Below are 25,365 nucleotides of genomic sequence, written 5' to 3'. Positions count from 1 at the left end.
TGATCGTCGGCTTTGCAGACGACATAACGCTAGAGGTTTACGGCGAGTCGATCGAAGAGGTCGAGTTGACGGCTGCGCATTGCATAAGGAAGGTCGAGGACTGGATGCGCTCCAGGAAACTGGAGCTCGCGCACCATAAGAAGGAGGTCACGGTTGTGAACAACCGTAAATCAGAGCAACAGGCGGTGGTCAGAGTCGGAGACTGTACCATCACCTCAAAGCGATCGTTGAAGCTCTTGGGGGTTATGGTCGACGACAAGCTCACGTTCGGGAGCCACGTCGACTATGCCTGTAAGAGGGCCTCATCGGCTGTTGCTATCTTGTATGATGTCCAATAGCTCAGCGGTCTATGGCAGCAAGCGAAGACATGGGGTCCCCCATGTGTCCCGAGTGCGTGGAAGAGGAGGAGACTGCAGAGCATGTCTTCTTCGTATGCCCCCGTTTCGTAAGAGCGAGGAGCAACATGATGGCTGTGAGCGGGCCTGGCACTACTCCGGACAATCTTCCCGGAGGATGTGCGACGACCCGGACATCTGGAACGCGGCCTGTGCGGCCGCCTCCCAGATTGTCCTGGAGCTACAACGTGTGTGGCGGGTCAATCACCAACACGCCAGTGGTAGCTAGCTACCAGTCTCCAGGTAGTTAGCTAGGAGGTTATCAAAGTAATGAGGGTGCATCACGCACAAAAGCCACTTCCCGACGTAATACTTAACCGTCGTTCCGGGAAGACCAGGGCTGGAGACTAGAGGGGTTTTAGTGGGTCGGGACAGGGATCAGTAGGTGTCTGGGGGAGTGTAACTACCCCAGCATCTCTCCCCTAGTCTCATCCCCACATCCTGAGTTCTCTTCACCCTCCACCTGACTACCGGTTTTTTATTGTTAACAATTGGCCCTTCAGCGTAGAGACGAGCGATCATATTCAAAATCGTGTGTCCGATAAAAATGCCTCGCCACCGGAGGTGACCGATCCTATTCCTGATACTGTCCAGAAAACTCTGTTTCGCGAGCTTAAACAAATCAAACAAATAAATATGCGTATTTTAGTTTTAATAAAGGAACTAACTTTGCTTTCTACAGTCCACTATACAACTTAACGTTTAGGTAGTTTGCAAGCTATTTTTCATAGAGCAAAACTTTGTTTAAATTTGCCCATTTCTATAACAAATCTTGTTACCAGCATCAGGCACAACTTACTACAGCACATAAATAAAAAAAGTAGACGTTTTGGTGTGATTTTTCTCTGCAATATCAAAATAACCTACAGCTTCCAAAAACGTTCATTGATCAATTCTTGGCCACATATTTATGCAATTCCATGATTCATAATCCTGATATTGGCCATATGTAAACAAAACCATGGTAACGTATTGATGTTTATGCAAAACATGAAATGTATGGAGTATTTCGGGCTGATATTTTAATCGCGTGAGATATGTGAAACTACAAAACTGGTTTGGGATTAGAAAGTCTCCGTTTGTTCAGATTATTTACAAATCTGTGCAGAATATAGGCAATGCAGAATATAGGCAATTTCATCCGATTTCTCCGTTGAAATTATTCAATTACATATTTTTTGAAGGAAGAAGGACAAATATCTCTCATACATAACATACTATGGCCAAAACCGGTGCTCTTACCCTACATGTTCTGTTTGTCACATGAATTATGCAAAATGACAGAAAATGAATAAGCACAGGAAATTTCACTTAACAATAACGTGAAAAATATTTTAAGTGTAAGCATGCAGAGATGCTTAATTAGGTGATATCTTCACACCCAAAAAGTTTCAACCAATTCGGAGAGGGTGCTGCCAATTTTTAGGACGATTTGAGGCGAAATGCGTCAATCAATGCGTGCTTGATCAACAACAACGATACGCTTGTGCCGTGTCAAATAAATGTTGATTGAACAAAAAAAATATATATATATATATATCGCCATGTGTAAACAAAATTCCTTCGAGTGTTGTTAAATATATTTCTAAAAAAAGATGTTTAAGCTGAGAATAAAAATACGTAAGTTACTGAACCCAACAAACAATTTTGTTGGATAACGGCTTGTTAAGCTATAGTTCAGCCGTAATCCACTGATTAATGGCTTATTAAGCTGTTAATCAACAAAATTGTTCGCTGGGAACAAACGAATTGATTCTGTCTGCAGACTCTGCTACTAAAATCATTCTAATTACAGTGTTTAGTCTCACGTCACTCCTTTCGTACAACCCCTAGGGCTGTATATCTTGTAGTATTATTTGAGAAAAATAAATGTATGTACAGTTAGTGCTCGGCGTTTATCGGTTATAAGCAACGCTATATTTTTCGGTTAGCAAACAAGTGTTAACCGACACCAATTTTTGGTTAGTTGTTTTCTCCACCAAATAACAGCAATTTGACCAAAACTTTGAGAAAACAATTTGATAGAGCTCACGAAGAAAAGGTCAACATTGGGAATAAGTGAATTTTATGTTTTATTTCCAATCACACAGGGATGAAAGCTTCTGTTTATTTCTCCGACACCACCGAGATTTGCGACTGGTTCGATCTGCTGTGCACTAGTAAAATTGGATTTCACTTTCAAATTATTCAGTGAAACGCCCGTCAAGGAATTCTCGCCAGACTCCCGAGCGGAAGAAATTGATTTTTTCTCACACTTCACTGCCTGGGGCCTTCTCTTTCAATAGCTACGTCTATTGCAGTGGGACAACACAGTGCACTATGCAAATCATATTATCCACAAAAAAAAAAAACTTTCCTAGTATCCATCCCCTCCGCTAGGGTCCGAATTCAATCTCTCATACTGTGAATTTGATCGTTTCCTACACCCCCTCGGTAACCGCGGCCCAGACGGCTCGCTTCAATCCGGCATCTGTTCGTCTTGTTCCGAATTTATATGCGCAAACCGGAACGGAATGCTACAAAAAGGACTCGATGTCCTCCGCATGTCTCTTGGCGAGGGTGTTGCAAATCTAATCAACTTATTTTCAGTGGATATGTATAGTTCGCTTTTTTCTGAAATATTTATCAATCAATTTCGTTTTGCTTCCTTTGCCATTGCCGCTTAGAATGCTGCATATGAAAAGAACCGGACGAATCCGATTTCAAGCACCATCAAGGGGTTCACTATGTGGTTGCGGAAACGTTTTACTTTTTTATTGCCTATCGCCGTAAAATCACTCGACAAAAATGCAAGATTGGGAAACGTTTCAAGCGAGAAACGGTAATGAACGGTGTGAGGAATGCTATCGTTTGCCGTATCACTAGCGAGAAGAGTTATGGAAATGATAACTATCAACACTTGAAAGAGAGAGCTACATAATTACCACGAAAGATGTTAATATTTATTAGGTATTCTGCGATTCAAACTGGGTGGACGAAATGGAACAAACGAAACATGTTATGAAGTAATATTCAACCAGATTCGTTCGAACACGAAGGAAATTATTCATCACCACCAGTTTTAAAAATAGAACCACTCGAAAATGCGCTGGTGTTGTATTGTCTCCCCCAAGACATGAAGTATAAATAAATTCGCAATGGCCCTATTAACTGACCAGTACGCTTGATTCCAATGTGAATTTGGCAAACCAAGTCTTATCTAACAGATTCCCAAGACTCACATCTGTGCCGCATGGCAGTACAATTCACTGCAGTGCATGATTCGCCAGACTAGCGGCGCAAAACTTGGCAAGCGGGTTGGCCGCTCGGCAGGCATTCGTACGTAGTGAAACGACAAATTATCCATGCCAGGGGTTTTACGCCGCTGTAACCCCACTGTAATTGCGCACTTTAATCGTGCGTTAATTCGCGTGATTTGCAAGCTAGTTGTGCCATGGACGGTTCGGTCGAAGAAATGCGCGACTTCAAGAGGATTGCCGTAGCGATTTTTCTTCCGAACCATTTCATCAGATTTGGAGCAAATCGTCCTTTGTGCGGAATGAAACTTGAGAGTTGAGGAAATTTCAAAAGCCTCGTGTTGTCGCTTTGATGAATGATTTTGAAAATATTTTATTTTCAGTCATGACGAGAAGTGTTTAATTTGGTTATTTGAGCTTTAATTTAATAACTGGTGAAAACTACATTTATTCGAAATACTCACTTTTTTCTTGTAGTTTGATGGCATTCTGGTGTTTTTACAACACTGTTGTTACTTTGTTAGGTTTTTTTTTGTAATTTTGGCTGAAAATACAGAAACAAAATTATGCTTTTGTATGGATGGCAGCTAGAGTTATAATTTTGTCGTTTTTAATAATTATAATAATTTTATTCTTTTATGAAGAAAATAATTAGGAGGTTGTATCCAAGACACGACCGCATAAATGACGTAGAACTACGTACACTATTAACAAATGCATTGAGTGTTTCATTACCCTAGTAACACAACTGGTTTTATCAAAGTTTTATAGCGCTTTTTGGCTGTATTGAGCGCTATAAAACTTTGATAAAACCAATATTTTTACTTCGGTAATGAGTTATAATGTCTACTAATGAAGGGTTGTGAATTTCGTGAACCGGATTCAGCAGTTAGCAGAACGTGCCGAGTTAAAAACCATACACAGCACAAACACACAAATCATACCATATCATAGACACACACACATCATACCATATCATACAAACACATAGATATCATACCATATCATACAGACACACACACATTATATTATATCATACACACACACACACACATCATACCATATCATCATACCCTACACACATCATACCATATCATACACACATACACATATCATACCATATCATACACACATCACACCATATCATACACACATCATACCACATCATACACACACAGCAAGCAAGCGACCAATCAGAGGACGTTATTTTTATTTCAACAAGGCTTGACAATTTTCAATAGTGCAATAGTTCTTAGATTCAAACAACATTTTTCTACATTTGGGCAGATGCGTGTATAATTTTCCAATCGATTGCTGCAAGAATGAAGAAAATCGGTTGAAAACCAACCGACCTATAAGCATTTGAAAAGGGACAAATTTCGTCCCAGTTTTTCAGTTTGCATCCCTGTGTGGTATGCTAAAGTAAAACGTAGTTCTACGTCAAAAGGCATTTTGCTGTTCAAAATTGGATTTGGTGATGACGATCTTTATGCTGCCCCAACAGTGGGGGAATAATGGCAGTCTGGCGAGGCACGCTGAGAAGAACCGCGCTGCTACTGAGACATGATGACCAACCACAGCGCAAGTGATTTATTTAATTTGAAGGCAGCCACAGGCGCAACCCGCTGTTACTTCTGAGTGTTGTATCTGCTTCTACTGCTGTCAACGTTGTGGACGTTCCATCCAGCTCACCTTCCGACTAATGAATGTAGCTAGTTTTCCCAGAAACACTCTTTTATAGCCGAAGGGTGCTACGTAATAGGCCACGCCTTTCAGTTCAGTTGTCACATTCTCTAATGTTCTTTAAACGAATTATTCCACAATTCGCGTTTGATTTTTGTATCCAGCTAGTAAACACCGATGGTGCTCTCACACACGCAACTATATTACCCCTATCGTATTACGGCTTGTAATATCAAGCAAGCGATTTCGTTTGTCGCTATCGCGTGTTGCATCATGTTGCAATTGAGCAGTTAAGAGACGACGCAATTCTGTTCATGCTGATTGATAGGATCGATTTTATATCAGTACTGCATATTAGAATTAACTGCCTTTGTGAATGCGTTCTAACAGGGCAGTTTGTTATTCAAAATCAGTTATGTTGATCGCAGCCTTTGTGCTGTCCCAACAGTGGGGGTATCAACTAAATAAACTACAACAGAATTTGATTGCTAGGATCCCGCGAAGAATGTTTGCTTGTGTTGATGCCAGGAAATTTTCACCCTTCAATTACTTGTTTATTTGCCTTGAAAAAAGGCATTTTGCTGTGCATAATCGGTTGCTGATCGCAACCTTTGTGCTGCCCCAACAGTGGGGGAGTTAAGATACACGGACAACATGCACTGTGGAAGCTATTTCACCTTCTGTAAATTAGACGGCTGCTACAGATTTAAATTGCTACTATCCAGCACAGATTGCTCGCTTGAGTTGTCAAAAATTATTAACTTTTAATGACTTGTTTATTTGCCTTTAAAAAGGCATTTTGCTGTTCAAAATTGGATTTGGTGATGACGATCTTCATGCTGCCCTAACACGGGGGAATAATGGCAGTCTGGCGACACACGCTGAGAAGAACCGCGCTGCTCCTGAGACGTGGTGACCAACCACAGGGCTAGTGCTGCTGCTAAGGAAGGACGACTGCTGTTGACAACTTGTCGCTGTCCAGAACTATTATGAGCGGCTTCGGCTGGAACAGGCTCTTATATAGTCCAAATAGCATGTTTTCAATTCCAAGGTATATGATTCTGACGACCGTGCTTGGGAAGCAATCATATAACGACCAATCAGAGGACGTAATTTTCGTTTAAACAAGGCTTGACAATTATCAATAGTACAATAGTTTGCATAATCAATCAACAATTTTCTACATTTGGGTGGATGCGTGTAAAATTTTCCAAACAATTGCTGCAAAAATGAAGGAAATCGGTTAAAAACAAACCGATTTATAAGCATTTAAAAAGGGACATATTTCGTCCCCTTTTCGTTAATAGTTTTCCTACTTACATCCCTATGTGGTAGGCTGAAGAAAAACGTAGTTCTACGTAAAAAAAATAATTTTATTCTAGTTCCAATCGATTAGAACCTCAATTAATTTTTATCTAAGCCCCAATACCCTTACCCTTCTTCGAGAGCAGCACGTGATGTTTCTCTCTAATCAGTTTTCGTGTTTGTTTTGAACAGATAGAAAATCTAAACGATTTCCGCACAAATTGGTTGCCACGAACGGGTGCGCACTTCTGCCAGGTGATTTATGAATGGGCGAGAAACGCAAGTGTTTTTTTTTTCGTCTCGCTCGCACGCCATCATCTGCCTGTGCGGTTGTGTTTTGCGGTATATTATTGTTATTAGGGGTCCCCGTGCTTGGACCGCTAACTTAGGAGGTGATAATAATTGAGTAAGACTTAAACCATTCTCGCACCACAAACCTGTTGCTCCGGTTCGTTCGTTCAACGTGTCATTCGCTTCACTAATTACGTGAAATTCGAGTTGACAGATCACATAGGAATGCAAAAATATCAAACACATCGGCAGCTTTCATGTTTTACTGGTCACAGCAAAAAATTTAAATAGTAGGTATGTCGTTTTTGTTTGCCGGTTCACACTATTTCCGTGTACAATTTCTTACAGTCCATGAATATTACAGGTCGGACTCGATTATATACAGACTCGATTATATATTGACTCGATTATATATGATTCGATTATATATAAAATTGTATATAATCGAATCATAAATTTTTTTTTTCAATTTTTAATAACTTACTTAAAGCAGCAATGTCGTATAGGGATCGTCCAAAAATACGTAACGCTTAGGGGGAAGTAGAGTTCTAACAAATCGTCGCAATCAATACTAAAAAATTTTGAAGATCTATTCATAGAGCGTTACCTAGAGGAAAGAGGGGATCGAAAATAGTTTTTATTTACGCTACGCAATTAATGGACGTTCCCTTCAGTCCAATATGACGTAACGCAACATTTTTTGACCCAACACGTTGATTTTTGAGCCATAATGTTTCAAGTAAAGTAAAGCTGATCTAAAACAGAAATATCGCGAGGGAACGTTAACAAATTATGCAACGCTCAGAAAACGGGAAAGAGTGTTGGGTTGGCAAAGTGTTGCAACCCATACGGAAAATTTAAACAAAAAGCATGGCAACGGGGGAAAGGAGATCAACAATAACTATTCTTGCATTACGTTATAAATAAGCGCTTCCTTATTGATTCATAAAAGTCCGTTCAAATGTTACATAACGCAAGCAGGGCTGAGGAAATTTTTATGCCTGGTGTGCTGAGTATTGGAAACATGCTAGACAAAGTGGTGAGGGTTTTCCGGAAGTCCAATATTTATGTCACGTTAAATTTGAATGGACCCTAATATTTCCAATTCAATGTTAAGATTGAGGTGATAGAGATTGACTCTTTTCAAATACTTATTTTTATGAAGTTGAAATCAATACTGGTGAGCAAAAATTTAAATAAATTAAAGGCAATGTTTTTAGCTAATCTACTATCTACCCAATACGCAAGTAAAGTCTACACACTCAATCTCAAAAAATATCCTCGGCAAAACTTTATACCGGTATTCAGTAAAAATATGTTATTATTACCGAGATTTCGTTCAATTAATTTATTGTACGAGACTTCGGCATTTGTTTGCTGTGAGCTTCAGTTGGTTGACTTGTTTACCGAGCACCGTTGGAAAAAAAAACCGAATAAACTGGAAAAATACATTTTACTGAAATACTTGAAAATGGCAGCCGTTGTATCAGCAATGAACCATTCATTTACCTTGTATCGGCAACCTAGCTGTCAGTCATGTGGCACACTTTTAGTGACATCACAATTAACCGCTTCATTTAGTGTCGGCCATTTTTTAATGAAAGCTGTTTTCAAACGCGCAAGCGAAAGTCGAAGATTTATTATTATAAAAAGAGACCTAAATATGGAAAAAATATTGAAATTAATTGATCGTGAGGAGGCATCTGCTGTAAGCAGAATCAAATTAGTTTTACGTGAGTATATGCTACTTTTTTTTATTTTAGAACATGGAGATCGCGACCATTACTTGTTTTATTTGTGGGGAAAAGGTATCTGGTTATATAGATAGCTACCAGCGTCATTTAAATTATCATACAAAAGCTTTGCAAAAAACTATCGCGACCTACGATTGCACATTTCTTAAGTGCAATATGAGCTACACGCATTTTTCCTCTTTAAAAAGGCACATATTGCAAGAGCATCCTTTGCCTACCCCCAAGAATGTTTTGCGCGAAGGTCATAGTAGTTCTAATTCGAAAAGGTTAAAGTTGGTAACGACTGAAACCTCAGCTCAACCACTGGAATACGCTGTAGAAGATTTCATTGCCACGGATGAATTGAGAGGATGTTCAGCGTTTGATGCATACGAATCCTTGTCAGAGATTGAAAAAATAGCTTCTCTTGGAATCTGTAGGTTATCGGCTGATGTAGCCCTCCCGCAAACTAAGATAACCGAAATCATTGCACTTTTTGATAGATTCATTCAAATGGTATCGCAACATCTAATACAGGAAGTCGAGGCGTATATGAAGTTTTCTGATCTAGATGCTCATTGCGATAACGCAATCAACTTCCTAAACAAATTCAATTTTGCTGGGCTATTCTCAGAAGTCTTAACTCTGGCAAAACAAGCAAAATTTGTCGATAAATTGTCTGTATGTACCCCTCATCCTGTCCAAAAAATGCTGTTGTTCAGAGATGATGTTCGCCACGTTAACGGCGAGCATAAAAACATGCGCGTATGTGAGACATTTTCTTACATCCCGATCATTGACACTTTTAAATTTCTACTAAGGAACCAAAAAGATCGCGAACTATTAGAGGAACACCAAACTTCATGCCAAGATATAAACCAGTACGACTCTTTTCGATCAGGAGAAACTTACCAGAGTAAAAGTTATTTTAACGAGCATCCGAATGCAGTGAGGCTTAGTTTGTATCAGGATGATGTCGAGCTGGGCAATGCCTTGAGCTCACGAGCAGGCATTAATAAAGTTTCATGCGTGTATTTTAAGGTTCAAAATTTCCCGGAAAAGTACAATAGCTCACCGAAAACTATTTTTCCTGTAATTTATTGCACATCTCTGGATGCCAAACGGCATGGGTACAATAAAATACTACAACCATTGGTTTCAGATCTTAAGCTCTTGGAAGAAGGTGTAAAAGTATTCTACGGACAAGACGAATTTATTATTCGTGCAGTCGTTACAGCTTTTAGTGGAGATACTTTGGCTGTCCACGAAATTTTCAATTTCCTTGGACCCGGTGCAAATTCTTTTTGTAGAATATGTACCATTTCACGACCATTGTACAAGCAAAACCCACATTCCGTTTTCCCGCTTCGTACCAAAGAATGGTACAACACTCAGTTGAAAGGCTTGAATGAAGGAAGCATTACCGCTTCCGAGTGTGGTTTGCATGGCGAATGTATATTAAATGAATTGAGATTATTTCATGTGACCGAAAACTATGTATTAGACGTAATGCATGACCTCGCCGAAGGTGTCGTCCCATTAACAGTTCAATTAATTCTTGGCCGTTTTGTCATGAGCCATGACATAGATATTAACACAGCATACATCAACCACCGTATCAACACATTTGCGTATGGCTACACAGACAAAAAAAATAAACCATGCTCTAACTTCACCGACGAAATGTTCACCAAACCAAACCACCATAAATTAAGACAGACTGCTACTCAAAACCTATTGTTACTCCGTGCTTTTCCTTTTCTCTTCTACCATAAAGTTCCGGCCAATAGTCAGTACATTTTGATTATAAACCACTTGATCAATATTACTCGCATTCTAATGTATCCGGTAATTGAAGAATATCTTTTTGCAGAGCTAGAAGAGCACATAAGACTTTACCAAAACCTATTTTATAAAAACTTCGATAAAAAGATAAATAAAAGTCATCATTTGGAACACTACATACATTGCATTAGAATGAGTGGAAACATGAGGCACTTTAATTGCTTGGCTTTTGAGCAAAAAAATAAGTTTTGTAAAAACCAGTCAGCCACATGCCGTAACTTCAAGAATATTACCAAAAGTTTAGCGAATCGACAATGTTTTCGAATGGTCATAGATATATTAGATGATCCTCTGATTGAAAATATTACATACAAAGGAGGTCGATTCATTAGGAGGGAGGAAACTAAAAGTAACCGTTTTTTACATGGAACTGACACACGGGTATTTACCCCAAAAAGTGTTACCATAAACGGTATAGAATTCCGTTTGAACCTGGTAATTGCAATAAAATATGAACAAAATCGTAACTATCCTACGTATGCAGTTATAAAAGAAATTGTAGTTATCATTAATCAATTATTTTTCTTCGTGCAAGAATGTATCACCAGTAGCTATAGTTGTCATCTTGAGGCCTACAAACTTGAAGTCAGCGACAGCAATAAACTTTATAAACTAGGTGAAATTCACCAACATGCAACTTTTTCCTTCTGGTATTCGCATAACAGCAACAGTAAATATGTCTCCAGACGTTGTTTTTGTCAAGATAATTGATTTAAGATGTACATGAACAAAACACTCAATGATATAATTTATTAATAATCTTTCGATTGCAGAACAAGAAGAGATATCCGATGTACAACTTTTTTTAGCATTAGACGACACCGATTACGCACGTATTTAACTTCCTACAAAGTGGGTAAAATATTTAAGAAAATTCAAAATACAATACAAACTGAAGATTTCGAACTATCCGGCGAATATATAATTGAAGAGTTAGACACCGAACAAACAATATCCCTCAAAAATATCGAAGAGAACGATAGCGCTGATCCCTACCGTGCGTTTAATCTGGAACGTGTTAGTAAATGTATTGCTCCTAAACCATTTATTTTACATTTTAGTGAAGCTAGTAAATCTAAATCCCAGCAGTGGATAAACAATGTCGTTTCGGTACTAACGTCATTTGTATCGAAAAAAAGAAAGAATGATTTTATTACGTAACAAAATATATACCGCAGTCAATCGATAGACAAATCGTCTAAAGGGTCTAACTTAGTTTTTCTTGCTTGGTAATTGGGTTGTTTAGTCATATAGGTTTCTATATAGTGTGCATTCCTGGAGAATCTATCCCGCAAGAGGCATGGAAATCACTGTAGAAATGCGCGGGTACGTAATGCGCGGGAATACACCAATCATGTTGGTGTATTCTACAAAAAGTGCGCAAATCCGATTAGCAAGCAAGAACAACTAAGTTGGACCCTTCAGCCGGTTTATTTTTCGAATATCTGCGGTATATATTTTGTTACGCAATCAATTAATTCGTTCTAGAGCGGGGGCCTAGTGTGGTTGGTAACGTCTCCGCCAACCACGCTCGACGCCTAGGTTCGAATCCCACCGCCGACATAGGTGTCGATGGTTGTGAGGTGGCGTGATCCACTCACAACCAACCCAACTGGTCTAGATTCAACCCTAGCCGACACCGGGAGATTTTCTGGGGCGAAAAATCTCTGGGATCACGCCTTCCATCGCATGAGGAAGTAAAGCCGTTGGCGCCGGCCCGTTAATAAACGGGTCGTGAGTTAGGGTCCTGGGTGTGGAGTCGCCTCCCTGGGCGTCGGTGATTGGCCACAACAGTGGCGGAACTAGACCGACGGAAAATAAGCGAGAACAAAAAAAAAAAATTAATTCGTTCTTTTTTCGATAGAAATGACGTTAGCATCGAATTGACAATGCTTATTTACTGATGTGAATTAGGTTAACTAGATTCACGAAATTCACGAAAAAATTTGTCGCAATCAATCACCATCTGGAAAAAAAAATCCAAAGCAACGCAACAGCAGGTGGGGAAAATTTGTGAGGAGTTTTAGATATTGATACTGATGAATCGAGGGATCAAATTTTACAACTCTTTTTTTATTTCTTCAGGGAATCGATATCGACGAATTATTCTCAATAACATCCGAAGGTCGGACCATTTTAGAAAAATTTAAGCAAAATAAGAAACCAGATGATTCAACAATTAAAAAAATTACTCATATAGTGTGTGATTTTTTAAAACGATCTTTTGGAGTGTAAGTAACATTTTATTTAAATAATTCTGAAGTTGCGAGTTGCGTAATTTATCTACAATTTTTGCAGCCGTCCCACGACGTTCCACAAAAATCGCTTGGCAGAATGCCTTGTAACTCAGTATCCTATTGTGGCATCCACAGTATCAACAGTTCCACAAGTATGCATATATTTTATCCAAATGACTTCACATTAACCTGCTGTTCGGTAAAATATAGGCATTATGGTTCTACGCGAATGGTAGAGGAGACGGACGCCACGCAGGAAAAATTCATTATCACATGGAGTACCTTGCCAAAAAGGCAGAAGAGAGGGTAATTCGCAGGACATCTATAAAGTCAAAAATTGAAATTATACACGATAATGCTGAAGATACGGATTTAGATGTAATTGCAATGGTAAGAGCGTAATCTATTATTTCTTTTCAGATTGAGGAACTAAAATTTATAACACCAACGATATCAACCAAATCACGCATAGAGCATCTGTGGGATGCTACTTTCATCAGTCGCAATGTGTACCGTAAAAATAAAGATTTTTTTGCATACTTGGAAGAGTTTCCCGTCGCTTCCGCATTCGACGGACAACTGGTATGTTATACACTTTATCGCTTTACGCTTTGAGCTAACCCCAACAATTGGAAGGTGTTCAAACTTATTTCTTTTGAGTAGGTCACAAGTTGATTAAAAAGGTCAGAATTTAAAAAAATAGCTTACTGTAGTTAAGTATAGTATTGGTTATTCTTGTGTGTATGAACTTGTTTTGTATGTTTTAGATTGATTTCGATTTTTGCAAAATGTACACCTTAACTGATTTTTGGAGAAACTGGATGGAGTGGCAGTGTCGCATTCTGACCATGTATGGCGATCTGTACAAGGAATTGCATGATGGTAAATATCGGAAGAAGAATGATACACAAAATCTAAAGTAATGACTGGATTTTTTTCTTTTCAGATTTTATCCGTGCTCTTAGTATCGTTCGTGCCAAAAATCCTGCAAGAGGATCAAAACGATTGCGTGATGAAAAAAACACGATGATGAATCCACTGAATGGCATTATCGATTGGGTTGGGGTAAGAAATATTTCATTCTAAACTTTTTATCATTGAGAATTATTCAGATGCGAGCCGAATGACGTAAGAGGACAGCGAGTTATAACGTTCTCGTAATGAGGGTTAATTGTGTATCTCGCTTGAGCCTCCCAAAGTAATTTTTATAACTTATTAAAGTAACGCTAACCAACTCAATTATTCAAACAGGTAGACGATCCACTTCCTATGCCCAACAAAATACCTACGCTCATAGTAAAAGGAGAATCACTACAAAGTCAAGGATAATGTTTCATTTCATGGAGAAACATTAATATTCCAGTTGATACGATCACTTCAGGTTTCGGAAAACTTTGTCAATGTTTCGAAGTATTCGCGACAGATTGTGCACCAAGTGACAAACAATTTTATTTATTTTTCAGGGCAGTAGTTTTTTCAGTAGATAAACTTAACACTACCGGAGAAAAATTTGTTCGTTTTATATCATAAACCATTTTCATGTAATATTTTACTGTTACTTCTACCACTATTACTTCAACACTGATTATATAAGTTAAAATGCTAAGATGTTTTGGAAAGTAAAATACCAACATGGAAAAATACGTACCAAATTAACAATATGTTTTAGTTTATCTTCCGAATCACTTATAATTGTAATTAGTTTAAAATCACTAGGTAGTTAAGCAGACTTGGATTGTTTTACAGTTTTGTGGCTCAATTTAAATTTGTGGCCAAGTAATTTTACAAAGAGTTCCTAAAATGTTACTAATTGTTTTATAGGTCCAAGACAAAATACGATATCAATACGATGCTGAAATTTTACAGTTTGGCCATGAGTTAACTGTCAGATTACCGAAACGTTGAATCTTATTACCATCGTTCTTAGGCCTCAAATCAGTTCGGTAATTAGTAGTATAATTATCTTTTTTCGAAAAAGAAGTAAGCAGAACATCGCTGATTTTCTGTAAATAATACCGAGTACTTCCGAGAAACGGTTTTTCTTATTGCCAATTTTTCAGTAATATTAACTGATTCAATCTGTGAAGTTGTTATTAATAAACACGAAACTCGTCAGAATTACTCTGAGTATATCGGAACTTTTTGCCGAAATTGTCCGCGATTTTTGACAGTTTGAAACGAGTTACATTTGCCGACTAAACAGCACTCATTTATTTTACCGAAATAGTTACCGAGCGCTCAGCTGTTGAGTTCTCGGCATTTTTTCACCGAGATCAGCAAAAAAAAATTAAGTGTGTATGAATAATATTGGATGAAGAGGGGATTGAAATAAAATGACGAAAATGTATAGTTTCAAGTACTGTTTCGATAAAATACTGTTATGATAATTTTCTGTTCTGTTTTGAATTGCTTGATAACGCAGCACAACAATATCAAAACTAAAAGAGTAAACAAACACAATACACACTGATCAAAATTTTTCTCTAGGTTTGACTGCAACAATAACATAAAGAATAACTACGAAATCTATACATACATATATTTTTGTAAGAAAGGTTTTTTGCGACTATAAGGGGGTTAGTCAAAAAAATCCTACTTATTTATTCAAAAACAACAAAATATTAACGCACAATAAACAAAAAAAAAATTTTTTTTCTGATTCGATTATATATAGGATTCGATTATATATAGTGAAAATTTTTCGGAGACTGTATAAAATCGAGTCCGACCTGTACTTTAAAAATTCGATTTTCAGCTGATTACTTTGCAATTTGAATAGCGACTGATTTATTAGATTAGTATGAGTAACTACCGTTTGAGTCTGAGTCTCACTTTAAATATCAAACAAAATTTTAATGTGACTTTTTTGATGTCGGTTTTTTAATGTTTTTTTCTTAATTTTCCAAAGCAAGTTTGCCGGTACCACAGCAAAAACAATTTTTTTGAATTTTCAGTGCTATGTTTAAAAAATCGAAATAATAAAGTGTCTTGAAAAAAAAAATTATCTGATAATTTTTTACACAATTTTGTTGCTTAAGGGGCTTACGAAATTTATAAAATCGAAAAATTGCTTAAAACTTTTGATGATATTGTTATGCGATATTTTTTAACAGAATACATGATGAGTCGAACCGTCGAACTCTATACGCATTTCGAATTGAATATTTTGTTTGTCTTCTCCAAAAGGACATCGTTTTAAAGCTCTAATTGAAATCTTCTATTTTATTTATTTATTTTCTTCAAGCAAATGTAGACTACAGGCTTCAGGAAGCTAATCTTTTTATTGATAGTTTTGCATAATTTTGACCAAAAGTGTGAAGTTTAACTGTAAATAAATAAGGCGATAATTAAATGTATTAGGGGTAAACAGGGTAAGACCACCCTGCGGGGTTAGACCGCCCACCGTAGTTTTACTACCAAGTTATAAAATAATTGAAAAATTTCTTTAACGTGTCTATTACAGTACAATTACATAACATTTTACACGTTTTTCTATTTTGATAGTGCGCGAACGGTCGCAGAAATAATCAAAAACAACCTTTCAGCTGGCAACCAGTCAATGCGCTATTGTTTTGCGGTAGCGGGACTTAGGGTTTTTCTGTTTAAAAATCTATTGTTTTGTTCGTGAATATACGTTTAATCGTTTGCCTGAATCTATCTTCTTTCGGAAATATCGAAGGCGGTTTGTTTGAATGGTATGACGTCTCCAGCAGAATTGAAAATAGTAGTTTTTTACTTCCGAAAAAAGTACACACTCTAAAAAATTTAAAGAAAAAATATAAAATGGAATTAAAAATATTTTTTTTTTTCAAATTTCTTTGAAAAAACATGTTTTTGCCTGTAAAATCTACAAAAGGTAAGCTAAAATTTTATGGTTGTTGGATCATGGAGTAATAGAAATATTATTGGTCAAATTTTGTGAAGAAATTTTTTTTTAGACGGTTTGTTTGGTGTATAGTATCGTGACGGTTTGTTTGGTGTATAGTGTCGTTGGTAATTTTGTTCTTCAAAAAAAAAAGAGCATAAATAAAAGAAATCATAATTATTAGTATTTTTCTATGCATAATAAGTCTTCAAAAGAATTATACAGACAGGTTTGATGAGTTTTAAATTTTAGCTTAAAGATAGGTATGTTATGAATCCAATATCTTGAAAAACCCCAATTCTGAAAAATCTATTTATTTTGAAAACCAAAATAGTTACCTAAACATTGATTTGAACTTGAACTTGATAATCAGAAAACAAAATAAGTTAAAACTTAGAAAAGATTTTTCACAGTGTATATTTTATTTAAAAAGAAAAAAATACCATCTACATCTTTGTCAGAGACACTATACCGATAAAATCAACCGTTTCGGCCCTAAAAATATTGTTTATTCTCAAAAAATGGTGGGCGATCTTACCCCGCTGGTGGGCGGGCTTACCCCGCATGAAAAAGGTCTGCACATTTTCAATGAATTTTAAAAATTTAAAAGAAAGCTGGAAAATAAACAAAAATATTTCAGTTCTTATTTTTTAAATTCGGGTATTGAATAGAAGAACCTCTTAGCGAAGAAATAATGAAATTGCAGCCGCAACTTTTTTTTCTATAAACAGAATTGCTTAAGTGGGCGGTCTTACCCCGCTTACCCCTAATTGATGATTATTCATTTTTCTCTACGTGATGTTTATACATGTTTTTGCTTAATTTATCTGCATCGGTACCAACATAAACAGAAAGCCGATAAATCTACAGATTTAACCGTTACAATCGACAAACAAATACACAGTAACATCATAGTTAAATGCAAAATTTTATGAACATATCCAATATCTTCTCTTATTATTATTGCTTCAATGTTGTTTTTGATTAATCTGGTTCTTGAAAATGATTCGATCAGGTGATATTTCTATAAACTTAAAAGTACCTCAACTATCAGCAACCAATGCTGTATACACCGCATCAATTAGAGCAGTCTCCTGAAAAACGTTATCAATACCACTACAAATCATTATGACGATACCAACACCGATGAAACCGTTCTAAGCGAAGTGGTTTGAAGCTGTCAAATACATTCAAAATACGCTAGAGCATCAAATGCATTATACCCAATGCACATGCGTTGTACTGATTCCAAACTAGAACATTAAATGCCCTGAAAAAGCTCATGAATGATCTGTTTACGCACACTTATTATAACGTGATCCATCCCATGCTGGCGAATCAAGTAAATAACTTCTGGCGGAAGTGTGTGTTCTCTAACATCTCCCGACACTGCTACCCATGCAGCATCAATTATCGTAACCCATGAGTCACCAGAAAATAAGTGACGGTCGAACTCTGACGAAACCACGAACCTAGTCCGTTAAAACGTGTGCGCGTTCAAAGAACGGTATCTCGTCGCGTTGAAAACGAACATCGTGTGGCACTTTGTGGACGCCGGATGACTTTGTTCCGGCACCTACAACATCATGGCACTATTGAACAGCAATCGGAATAGAAAGGTGCCAGACGTAGAAGCTCCAAAGAATGCTAAAGAAGAAGACCAAAAGAGCCAGACGTAGAAGCTCCAAAGGATGCTAAAGAAGAAGACCAAAAGAAAAATGGCTACTTCGCTGCACTTGGCCGGGAGGTCGGTGCAACCAGCCAAACAAAATTAGTGAAAATTAGCTGGTGAACATGGACATGTCAGGAAGTGGCAGTTCCGTCCACTGGTCTCGAAGCTACAGGCAATGACGCAGCGGCAGCGGGTGATTAAGATGGTCAAGGTAATTTTCCTGGCGAATCGCGGCGACGTGGCAGTGGTGATGGACGACGAGACCTTTCTCTCCCTAGATGGCAATGGCTGGCAGGGCACTTCGTATTTTACTTCCTCCACGAAGGAAGTGAAGTTCATTTCACACACCAAGTTCCCCAAGAAGGTGCATGCTGCTGTGACTGACAATCAGCGAGAAGGGGATCGTAGAGCCGCTCTTCTCTCGCTCCGGACTGACCGTGAACGTTCTCCAGCTGCGTCATATCGATAATTATTAGGTAAACCTGAAGCGTAGGATATACTCCAACAATTTTGTCGTGAACACTGAGGAGGAATTGATAAATAGAACAAAGAAATAACTTGAAAAGTAGTTTTTTTACGTGGGACTACGTCTTTGTTCTCTATATTGGAATGAATTTTGTTGAATTGAAAATGAAACTGGAAAATGTTGCGTCAGATTGCAAACGATAATAACAGCATAACCAGCATATTGGATAACGATAACTAATATATTATTGGATAGACAAAATGTTGAACAATTTTGTGATACGCTATTTATCATCATCTTTTCATTGCAAAGCGGTAAAAATCGATAAAAAGTGTCAAGGACAAATCTAGAGAAACATTTCAAAAGGTCCTATTTGCTTTGATCGATTTTTTCATCGATAACATTCATTTAATCACCACAACTTACTAAACACTTTTCATGACACGTTATTTGCACAAGTTGATAGCGAAGGGATCACTTTAGCCTTCTGAACGAAAACCACGCTCGGGAGAGTTACTAAAGCTGAACCATTACCAAAATGAAAAGACGCTCCAGGAAAACGATGAAAGCAGATAGGACCTTTTGAAGTGTTTATCTAGAAATTTACACGAACAAGGAACCAATCACATGCGTGCTTTTTTAGCACAGACGACATGAATAGACACCATCCATTCCCTGTGATATTCTCTGTATCAATGTCAAAATGAAAAATTGACAGAATTTCCCCGTCCCGTAAGGTCAACTCATGTTTGCTTCCATGAACCTAGACTGATTGGTGTCTCGAAGGTAAAGGTTTTCCAAAAATTTTGAAACAACCCCTTCTCTTGAACGATTTCTGAATCTGCTGCTAGAGCGTAATGTCTTGAAAAAATTAATTCTAAATTAATCCACCTAGCAGTGCAGAAGCCTTTGTTATACTAACTATTACTACACATAAACTTATTATGCCAGTAAACCCTAAATCGTTTAAAATTTAATTTAAAAGGTAGTTTTACAGAGGATGAACCGAATACGATCATTGAATCAAACCTCGACGTGGTTTTCACAAATATTTTTTCAGCCCCAAACCATTCTTTTAAGCTGTCTAAGTGGCAAACAATTTATGAATTTTTGACATGATCGAACGTGCAAAAACAATGAAAATAACAATGATGCAGATATCATTCTAGAAGAGCAAATATGTTTGTCAGTTCATTGAAATAGTTAAAATTCAATTCATTGATATAATTCCTTCCAATCCAAGCTTAAATACCACAATGGTTCGTTTTCAAAAATCGCAAAATCTAGAAAAGAACATAATGAATTTAGGTTATGAATTAGCATCGAATATCTCCTACGTATTGCAGCAAAGTTCTACAAACTTGCTCTCAAGAAATTATAGTTCGGAATTATACAGGAACGCGTTAAATGCTTTGTTACCATATAAAAGTTATTTGAATCATACGTGTGATTATTTCAAGAAATCAACAAAAATCTTAAAATCTGTGAGGATCAAATGCTAAAAAATGTCGTTGAAACTAAACAAAGGTTATAAAATCGGTCGAAAAACGCAAAATAGATTCAAGGCCCGAAGGGCCGAACCGTATATACCATTTGACTCAGCTCGACGAACTGAGCAATGTCTGTTCGTGTGCATGTGTGTTGTCTGTATGTATGTGCCGCAAAATACTAACGCACCTTTCTTATAGAACGCAATATCCGATTTTGATGATCTTATATGCAAATGAAAGCTACTGTGCTCCCCCAGAATGCTACCGAGTGGATTTTTGATTATTGGCTTAGATTTCGAGATATTTCGAGAATTTATCATTATGTTCTTTTCTAGATTTTGCGATCTTTGAAAACAAAGCCATTGTGGTATTTAAGCTTGGATTGAAAGGAATTATATCAATAGTATTTCAATGAACTGACAAACATATTTGCTCTTCTAGAATTATATCTGCATCATTGTTTGTTTTTATTGTTTCTGCACGTTCGATTATGTCAAAAATTCATAAATTGTTTCCAACTTAGACAGCTTAAAAGAATGGTTTGGGGCTGAAAAAATATAACCCAGACTCCAGTGATGCATTCACAACATTTGTGAAAAGCAAGTCGAGGGTTGATTCAATGATCATATTTGGTTCATCCTCTGAAAAACTACCTTTTAAATTAAATTTGAAACGATTTAGGGTTTTTTGGCATAATAAGTTTATGTGTAGTAATAGTTAGTATAACAAAGGTTTCTGCACTGCTAGGTGGATTAATTTAAGTTTTTTTTACCTTTAAAAATAATATACTTATATTATCTGTTTTCGTAATACAGTGAATGTAAATGTTGGCAAATGAAACAAACTTGAGAAGCAAAAAACAAAAAAACAAAAAAAAATTGCTGAATATTGTTTGCACACAAAAAAAAACACTACAGGCAAAATATCACCAAGTGTAAATAAAGTTATTTCGAGTGTTATTAAACATATTTTCGAAAAAATGAAAGGGAGGTTGAGAATTAAAATACGTAAATCGCTGAACAAACGAATTAATTCTGCTTGGAATTACAGTGATTACAGTGTTTAGTCCCACATCACCATTTCATACAAACCTAGGGCTGTATATCTTGTAGTATTTCTATCACCATCCGAAAAAAGTCTATTTTTTAATGCAAACGTTACTGATGGAACGGACACGTAAACGAGACCAGACATTTGGATCATCTGTTTTTTTGTCAAATTCATTATATTTTTAAGAATTAACCGTCGTAATTATTAAATAATTTGGAAACGCAATAAAATCAGAGCTAGTGAAAGAGAAATATATAGATGCCTTTCATTTGAATAGGAGTGTTATTGAAATAATTTAGGAGATCGTTTTTTAAGACACGACCGCAAGGTTAGCGTTAACCATGATGTATTTGAAGGTAACGATCATAACACGCTACCGGGACACTCATGGCTATTAGTATTGGCCAAATGGCTGAAAGCAAACGTGACATGTGATATTTCCAGACATGTTCAACAATGCTGTGCTGTGTAAAGGCGCGCCGGTTGGTCCGTCTACTGTGGAGCCTAAATCAGTTGCTGCGTTGTCGACTGCGGGTCGACACAATTTACAGTAAGAGTCAATCGTCCTCTTGCTGTAATAATCGGTTATACAATGAATACTCAATTCGAATCGTTTGTATATTTTAGCGTTGGCTGTTTCAGCTCTGATTGGTCGAAACATGCGTTCAACAAGGCTTATTAGTACAATACATTTCAAATAATAGTTATAACAATTAGCATCTTATCTCGGTTTTTCAATTTGAACTTCTATTATATTATATAGTAGCCGTAAGACGCAATTCTAGGTCGGGAAACACGTCAAAATCGAAAATCGTCGTTTTTCCGGACAATTTGAGACAAAAGTTAACTAATAGCACTCCACAAATATATACTTATCCTAACAGATATACATGTGGAATCTTTGACAAAATATTTTCTGTTAATACTTCTAACTTTACTTGATTGTGTTTTCATAAAATTCACGTTTCTCCGCCGCATTTGAGAGAATTGATCACAAAATTCGTTAAAATTAGACTTAAATATTCTTGTACAGCAAAAATGTAAACAATACTGTAAGTTGAATTTCGTGTGATCAGCTCAATGGCGCTGTCAACGAAGATACGAAAATATTGATAATTTTTTACCTTTACCTGATCTGTGAGCAATTATGCATTGATTCTGATGTTAGCATAATAAAAACAGGAAATTGAGGTTGAAGAACTATATTTGATGTATTTACACAGGCTTTTAAAACAATTTCTGGGACAAACATTGCACCACTTTGGTATCGTAGTGACAGCAACCAAATAATTTGAAAACTACTTGTGTGCTAGAATTAAGAAGACTCGTTTTGATGATTTTGATTCGAAGTCCATTGCTTATACCTTTGGTGCAACTTAGGGATTGTTCTAGAGCTCAGGTTATTTTTTTTATTGAACACATACAACTAGGCCAATTTTTTCCGTGGGGCATCATGAGGCCGGATATTAGCCTAGGGCTGAAAATTTCAGCGCTTTTGCATGAAAGTGAAAAAAGCCGCCATTAACGCCAGCGCTTTTTTATACCATCATAAGGAAATACTTTGCCTTTATGCAATGTTCATTCTGTCTTCCTCCGTTTTTTCATCATTGGTAGAATAATGAAAGCCAACCCATCCGTCAGACGCAGTGAAAACGTATTCGTTTGACATTCATTGTTTTAAATTTTCTGAAAATTTATTTGTCTGAGTTTCATTGTGTCTGTAATGTTGTAAATTCGGCTTGTGTGCTGTAGACTAGCATTACGCGACTATAGTGATGAATTAGCGCTGTATAGGACGCTGATACTCCCGGTGGCCCTTTACGGACATGAAGCATGGACGCTGAAGGAAGCTGATCGACGAGTGTCCGGAGTTTTTGAGCGTAAAGTTCTGCGATCGATACTTGGCGGTAAACTAGAAGATGGAGTTTGGCGCAGACGCATGAACCACAAGTTGTACCAGGTATACAAACATGCTGATATAGTGAATACAGCATGTAATACAGCGGGGCAGGCTTCAGTGGGCTGGACATGTAGCCAGAACGCCTGACTAGAGAGCCGCCAAAACTATCTTCAGTAGAGAACCAGGAAGAGGCCGTCGACTCCGTGGTAGGCCTCGCACGCGGTGGATGTGCGCGGAGGAAGAAGATGCACGATCTGCTGGTGTGCCCAAGACAGAAGAAGCTGGACATCTCTAATTCGTTCGGCCCTAGACGAACGGTCCGTTAGCCAACAAAGTAAAGTAAAGTAAAGTAAGTGTAATACTGTCACGAAAGAATTTTTAGCGTTTCATTATGATTACGACAGCAAGCATCACGTTGATAACTTTATTTTCGCTTTCCCTAATGAAAATTTTCAAAATGCAACCTTTTTACTATTATAGGTTAAAAAATCAAGGGTAAGCCCATCATTGGTCATTGTTGTTATTTCTTTTTTTTTATTTGTCTGATTACAGTTCCCTTTTTTTTCAAATGATTCATTATGCTTTTTTTTATTTCTGGTTATTCAAGGAACGCAACTGCGAGGGAAAGTATTAGCTTCAATATCAACAATGAAATTTTTCTTTTGTTTTTTAATAATATACACCAGGGATGTTACGGATGTGATTTTTCAGACATCTGCAGATGCGGAGGCGGATGCGGATATGTGATTACGGATGCAGATGTTGATGCGGCTGTCAATTTTCATGCGGATGTTCCGCATTCGCGGATGCGGATGCAGATATCCGAAGCATCCCTTGTGTTTTATTTTGCTTATTTCACATAACCATGCCCCTTCCCAGTGCAAAAGTTATTTGGGCGAGCAGTAAATACACCAAGGAAAATTTTTCTGCAATATTTTATGAAGCGATATATTTTTTCAATATCCGCATGGTATGATGCGGATGCGGATGCGAATGCGGATGTCAATTTTCATGCGGATGTTCCGCATTTGCGGATGCGGATGCGGATATCCGTTACATCCCTAATATACACTAATAATTAGACGCTTGATGATTTCTTTGAGTATTAAAAATTTGATTGGTTAAATTTTCGGTGAACAATTTCAAGATCACATAACGAATTCAAAGGCCGGATTTTGACAAAACACTGAAAAGTTCTACGTTTAAGCAACCAATCGAAATTAGTCCTCGTTTTGCCTCATAGCCAACATATCTTTGTTGTTAATCATTATTGAAAGGCTGTACTACTAAATTATTCGCCGCATCCCTGACCCGTGCCCTCGTAAACGCGGCACTTGTTTGCCCCAACGAAAAACGACCAATCTGTCGGCTGGTGTTGTTTTTGGGGTCCCTGATTTCTCCGACGGCTTGTCAAACAGTCAATTAACTTTCGTACCATCGGACGGCCGCTCGCACGCAAACAACACTCGTATGTGGCAACCAACTGTTTGGGCTAATTTTACTTCCAACTCGCGGCGCTGCACTCCAATAACAAAAACTCTCGACACACTTGCAGGTTGGAAGGTAGCGCGGAACATGACAGCCGGATGATGACTTTTTGCTACATTTGATGCGTGCGCTGATGGTTGCCGACCACTAGTTGAACTTTAGGCAAATTGCTTCGACCCACCACTGCCGATGCACTGCTAATCAACCGTGCGAGAATGATGATGACATTTGAGGTACTCCGTAATGAAGACGAACAACACTTACGGTTTCTATCCACGGGCGAACGAGAATGGTAATTTATTTCGCACGCGCAATCGCTACACTTTATTCCGCGACGAAAAGTGTGTGACACCACCCGTCGGGCGCGGCACTGGCAATCGAACTGAAGAGTGAAAGCTGATTTCCACCGTTTTCTGCTGCTGTGTGTCGGACGGTTGGCAAGTGTGAGAAAAACAAAAGTCTAGAATCTATCGTGTCGCCGTCGTTCAGCACCCTGTTTGCCATGTGTTTGCAGCCGCTGTCCTGCGCGCTGATCGGCCGGCGGCGCAAACCGCCAGCCGGTAAATAAAATTAGGCAAGAAAAGTTGCCTTTTCCGATGCACTCGGTATGGGAGGAAAAATTTGATCAATTAATTTCGCTAACCGGGTGTGAGATGGTATGAAATATAAATAGTTATAATTTTGTGATGTAGATTATGGACCGCGTACA

At 37.6% G+C, this 25,365-nt stretch overlaps 2 protein-coding genes across 4 annotated transcripts in view; one reads left to right on the top strand and one right to left on the bottom strand.

Moving 5' to 3' along the window:
* Positions 1-25,085, bottom strand: part of LOC129724839 (SET domain-containing protein SmydA-8) — a 29,463-nt gene extending 4,378 nt beyond the window's left edge. Inside the window, exons 1-3 of one of the 3 annotated variants that reach the window (XM_055680066.1) lie at positions 11,485-11,592; positions 8,420-8,567; positions 4,096-4,175 (exon numbers count right to left, since the gene is read on the bottom strand). In XM_055680066.1, the coding sequence (XP_055536041.1) occupies positions 4,096-4,119 (24 nt within the window). In that variant the 5' untranslated portion in view covers positions 4,120-4,175; positions 8,420-8,567; positions 11,485-11,592. Of the gene's footprint in view, positions 1-4,095; positions 4,176-8,419; positions 8,568-11,484; positions 11,593-24,603; positions 24,623-24,920 lie in introns of those variants that run through there. The other 2 variants (XM_055680065.1, XM_055680067.1) reach the window with 2 other exon arrangements.
* On the top strand, positions 12,468-14,370 carry LOC129724840 (uncharacterized). The gene is made up of 8 exons (XM_055680068.1): positions 12,468-12,488; positions 12,574-12,719; positions 12,787-12,877; positions 12,936-13,115; positions 13,146-13,307; positions 13,493-13,607; positions 13,672-13,790; positions 13,977-14,370. The coding sequence occupies exons 4-8, from the start codon at positions 12,999-13,001 to the stop codon at positions 14,052-14,054; spliced, it is 591 nt and encodes a 196-aa protein (XP_055536043.1). The 5' UTR covers positions 12,468-12,488; positions 12,574-12,719; positions 12,787-12,877; positions 12,936-12,998; the 3' UTR covers positions 14,055-14,370.
* Positions 25,086-25,365: the final 280 nt, after the last annotated feature.

Source organism: Wyeomyia smithii, chromosome 2 (assembly GCF_029784165.1).
Source record: "Wyeomyia smithii strain HCP4-BCI-WySm-NY-G18 chromosome 2, ASM2978416v1, whole genome shotgun sequence".
Lineage (NCBI taxonomy): Eukaryota > Metazoa > Arthropoda > Insecta > Diptera > Culicidae > Wyeomyia > Wyeomyia smithii.
Note: the sequence above shows the minus strand (reverse complement) of the source record. Positions and strands in the feature narration are given on the sequence as shown.